Source organism: Salvia hispanica, chromosome 2 (genome assembly GCF_029641045.1).
Source record: "Salvia hispanica isolate PSC_SH4W2 chromosome 2, Shi_PSC_v1, whole genome shotgun sequence".
NCBI classification, from domain to species: Eukaryota; Viridiplantae; Streptophyta; class Magnoliopsida; order Lamiales; family Lamiaceae; genus Salvia; species Salvia hispanica.
This window is the reverse complement of record NC_142693.1, coordinates 18165730-18178093: the sequence shown is the minus strand read 5'-3', so window position 1 is coordinate 18178093 and position 12364 is coordinate 18165730. Positions and strand designations below refer to the sequence as shown.

The 12364-nt window shown below is 39.8% G+C and overlaps 2 protein-coding genes and 1 pseudogene across 2 annotated transcripts; all 3 read left to right on the top strand.

Annotated features, from left to right (window-relative positions):
* The first annotated feature begins 6903 nt into the window (after positions 1–6903).
* LOC125216308 (exo-alpha-bergamotene synthase-like) lies at positions 6904–8948 on the top strand (annotated as a pseudogene).
* Positions 8949–9658: 710 nt separating this feature from the next.
* Positions 9659–10446, top strand: LOC148931721 (uncharacterized). Its single transcript, XM_089064870.1, has 2 exons — positions 9659–10259; positions 10367–10446. The coding sequence occupies exons 1-2, from the start codon at positions 9659–9661 to the stop codon at positions 10444–10446; spliced, it is 681 nt and encodes a 226-aa protein (XP_088920996.1).
* Positions 10447–10477: 31 nt separating this feature from the next.
* Positions 10478–11589, top strand: LOC148931720 (uncharacterized). The gene is made up of 2 exons (XM_089064013.1): positions 10478–10784; positions 11345–11589. The coding sequence occupies exons 1-2, from the start codon at positions 10478–10480 to the stop codon at positions 11380–11382; spliced, it is 345 nt and encodes a 114-aa protein (XP_088920139.1). The 3' UTR covers positions 11383–11589.
* Positions 11590–12364: the final 775 nt, after the last annotated feature.

Here is a 12364-nt window from a genome sequence, read left to right as displayed (position 1 = left end):
CATACCTTCAGATTCCGTTGCTCATCTAATCTTTATAACTTTTACTTGGATTTTTTTAGTTTTAGAATAGTTTTTAGTTTTCTAAAATTACACCCTCCGTCCTATTATAATTATGTCGAATTTCTTTTAATTGTTTTTTTAGTTTCAGAATAAGTTAAGTTTTCAGTTAAGTGTTTTGTTTGTTACACTGTATTTAAATTGATTTTTTTTTGTTTTAATTGTCTCATTATAGTGAGGTCATTTCCTTTACCAGCAAAAAGAAACAGAGAATCCAAAAATTCATAATCTTTGCTGATATAATTTTGTTTAGTATAATTGTTGTAAATTTCTTAATTTGTCCCTATTTTATGAAGTTTTGTTTTGAATATTTAATTATATTTAATTTATTTTTTGTAATTAACATGTATTTTATTAATAACAAATTTTATTTGTGTCGTTGATGTTGGTGGATCTTGAGAGTCTCATAATTATAAGTGGAGATGTTATTGAGCAACATAGTTCGTGTAATTTGAACGAGAGTAATTTGGATTTGTCAAGTTTGAATTAAAATGAAGATGTTTTATACTCCCTTCGTTCCAAGGTGGTTGAGCCATTTATTTTTTTTGCGTTTGTTTTGAAGAAATGATACTCCCTCGTTTTTATGGTAGTGGAGGCGTTTCTTTCGGTACACGATTTAAAAATAATTATAGTAGAGACAACTATTTTCTACATTATGTTCTCTCTTATTCGGGAGATTTGACGGCAACATAAACTAAGGACTTATAGAACAATAGTATAATATTAGAAGACAAGTTGTGCCATGTAAAATTGCATTTTCAAACATATAAAGTACTTCGTGAATTCAATAATTGGAGTCCTATTTGGTTTTTCTAATTATCTGATTTTATCTATGCGATCTCTGTTCTTTGATCATTAGTCATATATTTCTTCTTTATAATCTATTTTATTTATTTTACTCCATTTATATCATAAATTAAAATTGTGTAAAATCGTTTGCTGATATATTTTCTATTGTTTTATATTTCTTAATTTGAATTGTATAAAATTGTATATAATCTATTTCTATAGTTTCATTAGAATATGTATTCATTATTTAAAAAATTTATGTCCCGTGCATAGCACGGATGTTAATACTAGTTATAATTAAACTACTAGTATTTGTGGATACAATCATAGGGGCATGTTAGGGTGCCACCACCCCTTAAAATAACACCATACCACCATTCCTAGCCAATCATTTGTACACGTGGACGAATAATAAGCTGCCACGTGGCAAAAAAAAATCTGGAAAAAGATGGTCAGCAATTTGCTGGTCTTTATCCAGCAATATTTCTTGTCCAGCAATATCCGACACACTATACAACAATCTATAGATTGTTGTGTAGTGTTTGTAATATTGTTGTGTAGCGTTTATAATATCGTTGTATAAGCAGTGTCACGGTATTATTTTAAGAGGGGTTGTCATTTTAACACAAACCTACAATCATATAATACTGTTGAGAATATGGCCATGCACAGCCTGTGAACGGATGCATGGAATGCTATTATGGATCTAAGGGGGTTCATGGAGTGTTATGATTGAGATGCGATGCATGAGATCAAGATAGGAGGTATGTGGAATCTAGTTTGTTAGGTTGGTTGTAACTGACTCGGTGCAGCCTCTTGCACTTGATCTTTGAGTTAGTATAAGAGTTAGTTTTGTAGCTCTAGTGTGGTAGTTACTTGTATTCTCCACATTCACATATTGTAAAGATGAGAGTTCATTGAATAAAGAAGCTACGTTCTTCCCCCTATCTTCTCTCTCACTCACAAAACAGAGACTCAATCTTCTATCTTCAACAATTGGCGCCGTCTGTGGGAAACTCCGATCAATCTTCTGGCGATCATGGCTGCGCAATTGGAAGCTGAGAAATTAATGGGCAAGAATGACTACGGTCTTTGGAAATTAAAGATGCGTGCGGTTCTTGTGCAGCAAGGCTTAGCTGCAGTCTTGAACGGGGCTGATTCCGATGACAAAGGGAAGGCGGCGACCGTTCTGGATGAGAAAGCTCAGGCGAAATTCGACGAGATGCAGATGAAAGCCCACAGCGCGGTCATCCTATGTTTGGGGGATAAGGTGCTAAGGGAGATTCAATCAGAGACCGCCGCCGCAGGCATATTGAAGAGGTTAGATGAAGTTTATCTTGCAAAATCCTTGGCTAATCGCCTCTATATGAAAAGGAGGCTTTACTCTTATAGTTTTAGCGAAGATAAATCTATTTCAGAGCAATTAGAGGACTTCACTAAATCTATAGATGATCTTGAGGCTGTAGATGTAAAAATAAGTGATGAAGACAAGGCAATCTTAGTCCTTAATGCTCTCCCTAATTCCTACGATCAAATGAGAGATGCTATCTTATATAGAAGGGATAAGGCGATTACCTTGGCTGAGGTACAAGCAGCTTTGATGGCCAAGGAGTTACAAAGGGATGCAGCAAAGAAATCTGACTCTCTGCCTGAATCTTTGAACATTAAGCGGTTTAGCAAGAAGAAGTTCAAAAAGAAGTCTGAGAAGTTTACAGATTCCAAGCCAGAGGCATCTACATCCAAGGAGACACGTTCTTGTCACTATTGCAAGAAGCTTGGGCACTTGAAGAAGGAGTGCTATGCTTGGAAAAGAAAGCAAGCAGCAGAGGGTGATTCTCACACCAATGTGATTAATGGTGAGGCAGATGAAGTGACAGAGGTAATAAACGTTGTGGATCAGTGTCAAGGGGCTTCTTGGATAATGGACTCTGGTTGCTCTTTTCATATGTGCCCAGTAAAGGAATGGTTTCAAGACCTCAAGGAGATGCAAGGATCTGTGCTTCTTGGTAACAATCAGACTTGTGGGATCAAAGGAATAGGAAGCATCATGTTGAGAGTCTCTGATGGATCATTCAAGATTTTATCTGATGTGAGGTATATACCACAAGTTAAAAGGAATCTGATCTCACTGGGAACTTTGGAAAGAAAGGGGTATACATTCATTTAAGAAAAAGGTGAGATGAGGATTTCAAAAGATTCACAAGTAAAGATGGTTGCTCGAAGAAGTGGCAGCTTATATTACCTTGAGGCAGAGGTTGTTCTTGGTGAAAGTCACTCAGTGTCTAAGCCAAGTTTGGAGCAATGGCACTCGAGATTAGGACATCCAGCAGAAGGCACTCTCAAAGCTCTGGCTAGATTGCAGCTGATTGATGTTGCTCATGAGGAGAAGCTGCAACCTTGTGAGGATTGCTTGCTGGGAAAATCAAAGAAGCTCAGCTTCCCTACTGGTAAACATACTTCTTCATTACCTTTAGATTATGTGCATTCAGATCTTTGGGGGCCTGCTCCAGTCAAGAGTTTGGGTGGAGGGAAATACTACATGTCTATAATTGATGATTGGTCCAGAAAGGCATGGGTGTACATATTGAAGGAAAAGTCTGATGCCTTCAAGACTTTCCAAATTTGGTGTAAGGAAGTAGAGAAAGAAAAGGGGTGCTCTCCCAAGATCTTGAGAACTGACAATGGGCTAGAATATCTTTCAAAGGAGTTTGATCAGTTTTGTCAAGAGAATGGGATAAAGAGGCACAAAACTGTACCAGGGAATCCACAACAGAATGGCATAGCCGAGAGACTAAATAGAACTTTGCTAGAGAGGGTCAGATGTCTGCTGTCTTCATCTGGAGCTAAGAAGCATTTCTGGGGTGAGGCAGTTAGCACAGCAGCCTATTTGATAAACAAGTGTCCAGCCTCTGGGATTGGAGGAGCCATACCTGATGAGAGATGGTATGGGAGGAAACCTGATTACTCAATATTGAAGCCTTTTGGCTGCAAGGCCTTTGCACACCAGAAACAAGGCAAGCTAAATGCAAGGGCTCTGCAGTGTGTAATGATGGGATATCAGAGAGGTGTGAAAGGTTATAGGCTCTGGTGTACAGAATCAAATAATCAAAAGATAGTGATTAGTAGAGATGTTGTTTTCATTGAAGACAAGATGCCTTTTCTGGAAAGAAAGGCTGATCCAGTTATTGATGTTGGGATTAGTGCAGATGATTATCACTTTGAGGTGGAGGAGAATGTCCATGTTGGTGGTATAGAAGACACTAATGACTCTGATACTGGAGAGATTCAAAGTGAAATCTCCGACCTTACTGGAGTTGATGATGATCTAGATACAGAGCTTCCAGATGAACTTGCAACATATCAGCTGGCTAGGGAGTGAGAAGGCAGAATGTCAAGGTTCCAGCCAGGTACAGAGACACTGATATGCTCTTTTATGCTCTTCATATAGCAGAGCAGATTGAGCTTGCTGAGCCCAACTCCTATGCAGAGGCTATTGCTAGTTCAGAGTCTAAGCAGTGGATTCATGCTATGAGAGAGGAAATAGACTCTCTGATTAAGAACAAGACCTGGATTCTAGTGGATAAGGCTAAATTCAGGAAGGTGATTGGGTGTAAATGGGTGTTTAAGAAGAAGGTTGAGTCAGCACAGGCAGAGAATGTGAGATTTAAGGCAAGGTTTGTGGCAAAGGGATTCAATCAAGAGGAGGGAATTGACTTTAATGAGGTATTTTCTCCAGTAGTTAAACACAATTCAATCAGGATCCTCTTAGCAATAGCTGCAAGAAAGGATTGGGAGTTGGAGCAGCTTGATGTCAAAACGGCTTTCTTAAATAGAGACTTAGAAGAGACAATCTATATGACTCAGCCACAAGGTTTTGAGGTGCCAGGATCTGAAGATAAAGTGTGTATGCTCAAGAAGAGCATTTATGGCCTTAAGCAGAGCAGTAGGCAATGGTACTTGAAATTTGGTGAGAGCTTGTCTAGGTTGGGTTTCTGCAGATCTTTGTATGACAGTTGTGTATTCATCAAAAGGCAGAAGGGAAAGCAGCCGGTCTATCTACTATTGTATGTGGATGATATGCTCATATCAGGGCAAGACATTGCAGAGGTCAGAAAGGTGAAGTCTCAACTTAAGGCAGAATTTGATATGAAGGATCTTGGAATGGCTAAGAGGATCCTAGGCATGGATATAATCAGAGATAGAAAGAAGGGAAAGTTATGGCTACTACAGACTGATTATATCTTGAAGACCTTGAAGAAGTTCAAAGCTGAAAATATGAAAATCACTTCCACTCCACTGGCCATGCACTTCAAACTGACAAAGGAGCAAAAGGCTGAAACTGAGGCTGAGAAGAAGGAAATAGAGTTAATCCCATACTCCAACATAGTTGGAAGTTTAATGTACATGATGATTTGCACAAGGCCTGACATTGCTCATGCCATAAGCACTACTAGCAGATATATGGTTGGTTATGGAAGACATCACTGGAGTGCTTTAAAGTGGACAATGAGATATCTTAAGGGAGCAGATAGCCTGGGGATACTATTTACCAAAGAAGGTGGAGTTGAGAATGAGCCTTTAGTTGGTTTTTGTGATTCAGAATACAGCTAGCATTGACACCAGAAGATCTCAGACAGGATACATATTTACCTTGTTTGGCTCTGCTGTGTGTTGGAAGTCAGGTTTGCAGAGTGTAGTGGCTCTATCCACTTCAGAGGCCGAGTATATGGCTCTTACTTCGGCTGTAAAGGAGTGCAAATGGTTGATGGGGTTAATCTCGGATTTTGGAATTCAACAAGAAGGAGTCTCAGTCCATTGTGATAACAATGGAGCCATTTGTCTATCTAGGCATCAAATGTTTCATGAACGCAGCAAACATATTAATGTAAGGCTTCACTTCATAAGAGATGAGGTGGAAAGTGGAAGAGTTAGAGTTGTGAAGATAGACACAGCTCACAACCCAGCTGACATGCTCACTAAGCCATTGAGCAAGGAGAAATTTGACTATTGTTGCAGGTTGGTGAACCTGTACAATTTCCATGCCAAGTAGCTGTGATGGTCAAGGTGGAGATTGTTGAGAATATGGCCATGCACAGCTGTGAACGGATGCATGGAATGCTATTATGGATCTAAGGGGGTTCATGGAGTGTTATGATGGAGATGCGATGCATGAGATCAAGATAGGAGCTATGTGGAATCTAGTTTGTTAGGTTGGTTGTAACTGACTCGGTGCAGCCTCTTGCACTTGATCTTTGAGTTAGTATAAGAGTTAGTTTTGTAGCTCTAGTGTGGTAGTTACTTGTATTCTCCACATTCACATATTGTAAAGATGAGAGTTCATTGAATAAAGAAGCTACGTTCTTCCCCCTATCTTCTCTCTCACTCACAAAACAGACACTCAATCTTCTATCTTCAACAAATACATTTCATATCTTGGCTATACAAAAGTTGCACCACACATTAGCAAAGCACGAGAAAAGAACTTCACCAGTCGAAGGAACTAAGAAAACATATACCACAAGCAAAAATATCAGAGCTTATTTCTCTTTCTGTGTTGGCTATTTTTGCCCACATATATTCTTATTTTATTCCACTCCTCATGCAATTGTCTCGTTGAAAAGGGGCATTGATTTACATTTAACATGGGTTTAATATGTATATATATGATGCCAAAAGTATATGTCACAATATGTATGTTTGTTATAAGACGATATAAAATAAAACAAAAAAGACAGTTGTTTAAACGGTTTAAGAACCGTTCATGCAATCTTATACTATTTCCTTCGTCCCCCAATATTCAATATGTGTTCCATGTTAATTTGTCAGGAATTTTAAACAATACTCCGTGTAAAAGAAAATGGGTTGAAAAAGTTAATGGAAGTTCACTACCAAAAGTAGAAAAAATGAAGTGTGCAATTAATATGAGACAAATCAAAATAGAAAATTGGGAGACATAATCGGGAGCACTATATATATCCCTTCGAACTCAAATAATATCTAAAGCAAATCTCATCACTCATTAATAAACCAGCTTGTTAAGATCAAAATATATTGATCATGGAGGAGGTAAATAGGAGGTCTGCAAACTATGAAAGTAGTGTTTGGGATGACGACTACATTCAGTCCCTCGCAAGTCCATTCATGGTAAAACCAGAATCATTAACTAACTACGTTTCATGCACGAACATATTGAACGAGTTTCTAAATTTGTTGAACATTCATGCAGGGAGAAAAGTACGTTGGCGAAGCTGAGAAGCTGATAGATCTGGTGAGAATACTGATCCACGAAACAGAACAAGAGCTCGACCATCTTCACCTTATCGACTATGTGACCAGACTAGGCCTGTCTGGCCACTTCAAGGACCGGATAGCAAAAATGTTAGACAAGATTTATGAAGCACAAGAATGGTTAGAAAAGGACTTGCATTTCATAGCTCTCAAATTCAGACTAACAAACTAATCCTTAACTGATTTGTCGGTGCAGAGATTTTCTGTAGTTTGATGGATGAGGAAGGAAATTTCAAGGATTGTCTATGTGAAGATGTGAGAGGGCTTGTATCTCTGTATGAAGCTTCGTATTTAAGCGTGGAGGGGGAAAGCATAATGGATTTAGCCAAAGATTTTTCACTGACTCACCTTACTCGAAAGCTTGACCAAATCACAGAGCCGCGTCTAAGGGAGCAAGTGAGGCATGCTTTGGAGGTTCCTCTACACTGGAGATTGGAGAAGCTAGAAGCCAAATGGTTCATACAAGCGTACGAGAATACATCCGAAGCAAACCTTGCTTTGGTGGAGCTGTCTAAGTTGGAGTATAACATTGTACAAGCAACATACGAGGAAGAGCTCAAGCGACTGTCGAGGTAAAGTTAGTACTAATTTTAAATTTTTAGTAAGAGTGGAAGCCTTCATTGTTGGTGAATTGCACTTTCAGTTGGTATAAAGAGACTGGTCTCCCGGAAAAGCTGGGGTTTGCAAGGCACCGATTGGCTGAGTGCTTCTTGTGGGCTATGGGATTCGTTCCGGAGCATCATCTTGGATATTCAAGGGAGATTATGATCAAGGTAGCTGTGTTTATCACCATAATAGATGACATATACGACGTTTATGGCACCTTGGAAGAACTTGAATTGTTCACTGACATAATTGAGAGGTTGGTTTGATTGCTTCATTTATTCACATATATCATTGTCAATTGCAACCACTAATGCTACTATCTTCAGGTGGGATATTAACTCACTGGACAGCCTTCCAGAATACATGAAGATTTGCTTCTTAGCTCTCTTCAATTCGGTGAATGAATTGGCTTATCATATACTCAGAGACCAAGGTTTCAATGTTATCTCAAATCTGAGGAATCTGGTAAAAACATCTGTATCTATTATCTATATACTATGATTATGGTAATGTTGACGAAGTTTGGAAGTACTAATATGTGTTTGTTGTTTCAGTGGGCAGAACTGTGTAGACTTTACTACTTAGAAGCAACATGGTTTCACAGTGGATATGTCCCAACCACAAATGAGTACCTAAATACAGCTTGGATTTCCATCTCTGGCCCTTTACTTCTGTTTTATGGTTACTTCACAACAAATCCTATCAATGAGAAGGAATTGAAGAGCTTAGAGCAATACCCTGGTATTATTCATTGGCCAGCCACAGTTCTTCGTCTGGCCGATGACTTGGGAACTTCATCTGTAAGAAAGCTATGTACTAATTTATAACATAGCTTAAGCCTCAACACATCTATTTTTGAATATAGTAGTATTTTCTTAAACAGGATGAAATGAAACGAGGGGATGTTCCAAAATCAATCCAGTGCTACATGAAGGAAACAGGATGCTCTGAGGAGGATGCTCGCAAACATATAATGCAGCTGATAGACACGACACTGAAGCGAATGAACAAAGAGATATTGATGGAGAATCCCATAAAGAATTTCGGGGACACTGCCATGAATCTTGGACGGATCTCACTCTGCATGTATCAACATGGAGATGGCTACGGCCTTCCCCATTCCGAAACCAAGAAAAATTTGATGTCCCTTGTCGTTCAGCCCTTTTCGATGCCTTGAATTCCTATGCAGCAGCTTTAAACATACATTGTTAAGTCCCCATGCCTTGAATCCATGTCAACAACATGTTTCTTAGCATAAATGAGACAAGTGCTTTTATATGATTATCAAGCAAACCAAAAGCCTACAACCACAAAACTAGTCACACCAAACAAACAATAGTGCATAAACCAACACGTAGAAGTGGAACACAATGAAAAGGCAACTATCAATTGATAAACTCAGGTATTTTATTGATATTTGGGGATTTTTCTTTTTCTGTTTTTTATTGATTTATGAGATTTATATATGTGTTGTAGTTAATTTCTATATATTTTGAAATGATAACGAGTTTGCTGAGTTTTGAAAGAAAAATTACTAAAACGGATCAAAAGTAAAAAAGACATAAAGTAATGGGATCGAGACTGTTGTTAATGGTATTAGAGTTTCAAGAATGTTGGAAAGAGTAACTATAGAGTTTCAAGGAATATAACATTAATTGTGTTATAGTTCCTAAGTGTATAGTTTCCATGTACATTTACTTTTCTAATCCTATAAATAGGATTCAACAATGTATCACAAACATCAATTCAGTTCAATGAAATACAATTCATAGTTCAATATGGTATCACGAGCAATTCGATCCTAAATCTTCATTTTCAATCTTTCGACCCGATCCAAAATTCGAAAATCCAGCAACAAACATCCCAACCAAATCTCAAACCTGAAACAGCCACCAAAATCAAGTCAGATCACATCCAAATGGCCAAATCAATTGAAACAATTTCTATAGGCATCAAACTTGACGGAAAAAATTTCCCTATTTGGTCAAAATTGATGCTTGTAAACATTGGATCCAGGGAGAAACTGGATCACATAGAGGGGGAAAATGAGCCGCCGGCACGAGACGATCCCAAGTTCAAGGAATGGCAAGCTGCCGATTACACGGTGTTCTCGTGGCTTATCCAGAATATGGAGCCGAGACTCGTCGTGCAATTCGCCCAACATCAGACAGCCAAGGCTATGTGGAAAAGCCTTGTCACTACCTTCGGTGCACGAGTCGATCCTGTACAAGTCTACGACCTTGAAATCACGACAACAAGAACGTTGCAAGGGGACGACAGCCTCGAAGGCTACTGGAGTGAACTCCAAAAACTTTGGGTGGACACAGATTCAAGGAAGCCTTGTCCATATACATGTTGCGACAAAGGTCCTGGCATCTACCAAAAAGAGACGCAGACCAAAAGATTATACCAATTCCTCGCCGGGCTAAACGACAAGTACAATGGCCTGCGGCGGGAGATTCTCAAACTCAGCGACACTACAGCTGAGGAAGCATTCGGAATAATGAAACAAGAGGAAGGTCGGACTGCCGTGTGGAGACCGTCGGCGAGACTGTCCGACCCAGGAGAAACCGGAATTGGAGCGGGCTTCGGTACCCGATTCCATCTGCCACCACCACACATGCAGACATGCGGACCACCACTGCCCTACACTGCTCCACCGGCGCTGCCCCCACACGGAAACTTCACGAACCGAAAGGGACTTGACAAATCGAAACTCCATTGTTCCCACTGTGGAATGACAAAGCACACCAAGGAGACGTGCTTCAAGCTCGTCGGCTACCCTGAATGGTGGGAGGACGGGCACAAGGCGAACAAGGGTGGTGCTGGGAAAGTAAAAACGGCTATTGGGCGAGAAGAGGTCGATGGGAATGGAGGAGTCGTCGCTCCAGCGGGCAACCAGATGGCCACTGGCGCTGGGGGCGACGGGAATCGTCCGGGAGAACTCCTAATTGCAGGCGGGTGGTGGGGAACAGGCAGCGGTGGTGAGCGAGGGGGGGCAGCGGCGCCGAAGTCTTCCGCCTCTTTTACTCGTTCAATTGAAGGTATAGGGTTTGGGAGTTTGCCCCCAAACCCTTCTAATTTATCTTTATTTCATAATGAACCCCATGTCTTGCAAAATGAGTCCCAAATATCCAAATTTTCCAAATTCCACCCCAATAGTTGTGATTTAACTCGAAATAAGCCCCATTTTAAGTTAAATTACAATGTTAACCCCCCGATTAATTGCCAAAATAGATTTTCTGTGCTTGACAATAACCCTGATATAGAACCAAATGTTGATATTCCTGTGGCTTTCACGGTTAAAAATATAAATATTGTGGATGAGAGGGGATGGATTTTTGATTGTGGGGCGACGGACACCATGTCATATGATAGGGCAGATTTTGGAGAATTGACGAAGTCTAAAAGGGTGTGTATCGAGACTGCTGGTGGGGAACTTGTCCCGGTTGCTGGAGCAGGGACCATTCAAATATCACCATCTTTAAAAATTTCCAATTGTCTTTATGTTCCAACCTTATCTCAAAAATTGTTATCTGTCAGTCATGTGACACGAGAACTTAATTGCACACTTCTAATGAAGCCCAATTTTTGTCTTCTGCAGGATATCCGGACGGGGATGACGATTGGGCGTGGCACTGAACACCAAGGGTTGTATTATGTGGATGAGATAGCTCAATCTGGCAGAGGAATGCTGGCTCACGGAACTTCAGACCAGGAAGTCAAGTTATGGCATAGGCGGTTAGGGCATCCGTCCTCAAGTTATTTAAACATTTTATTTCCTAATCTCGTTAAGAACTCCGTTTTTAATTGTGAAACATGTGTTTTGGCCAAGAGCCACAGACAATCTTTTAAACTCAGTAATACTAGAGTTGATTCTGTTTTTTCCTTAATTCACTCTGATGTGTGGGGTCCAGCTCCAGTTGTTGGTGGGAACGGCTTTCGTTTTTTTGTTTTATTTATTGATGATTGTACTCGTATGACGTGGGTATACTTTCTTAAAAACAAATCCGATGTGTTTTCCAAATTTTCTGATTTTTATACCATGATTCTCACACAGTTCCAAACCAAAATTAAAATCCTTAGGTCAGATAATGGGGGAGAGTATGTTAACACCAAAATGAAGGACTTTTGTGCTGAAAGAGGTCTTATTCACCAAACATCATGTGCCTACACTCCAGAACAAAACGGGGTAGCTGAGAGAAAAAATCGTACCATCCTTGAAATGACCCGAGCTCTCGTTTTAGAATCTAAGGTACCCAACCATTTTTGGCCTGAAGCAATCGCTACATCTGTTTATCTTATCAATCGTCTCCCTACCAAAATCCTCAACTTAAAAAATCCCCTCCAAATGTTATCCACCATGACCACAGTCCCTTCCGCTCTCTCCCTTGATCCCCGTGTCTTTGGATGCTCGGTGTTCGTTCATATCCCAAAACATGAACGTTCCAAACTTTCTCCGTGTGCTGCTAAATGTGTTTTCATTGGTTATGGGATTCATCAAAAAGGGTATCGATGTTACGACCCGAAAAAACGTCAAGTCATCACCACAATGAATTGCACTTTTTTAGAAACCGAGTTCTTTTATAATACCCAACTTACAAGTCAGGGGGAAAGGGAAATA

What these genes read in the sequence shown, in the direction of transcription:
- LOC148931721 (XM_089064870.1), top strand. Translation starts at nt 9,659, where the DNA reads ATGGCCAAATCAATTGAAACAATTTCTATAGGCATCAAACTTGACGGA. An exon ending in AATAATGAAACAAGAGGAAG is followed by an intron (nt 10,260 to 10,366) that starts GTCGGACTGCCG and finishes CCACACATGCAG; the next exon opens with ACATGCGGACCACCACTGCC.
- LOC148931720 (XM_089064013.1), top strand. Translation starts at nt 10,478, where the DNA reads ATGACAAAGCACACCAAGGAGACGTGCTTCAAGCTCGTCGGCTACCCT. An exon ending in TTTTACTCGTTCAATTGAAG is followed by an intron (nt 10,785 to 11,344) that starts GTATAGGGTTTG and finishes TGTCTTCTGCAG; the next exon opens with GATATCCGGACGGGGATGAC.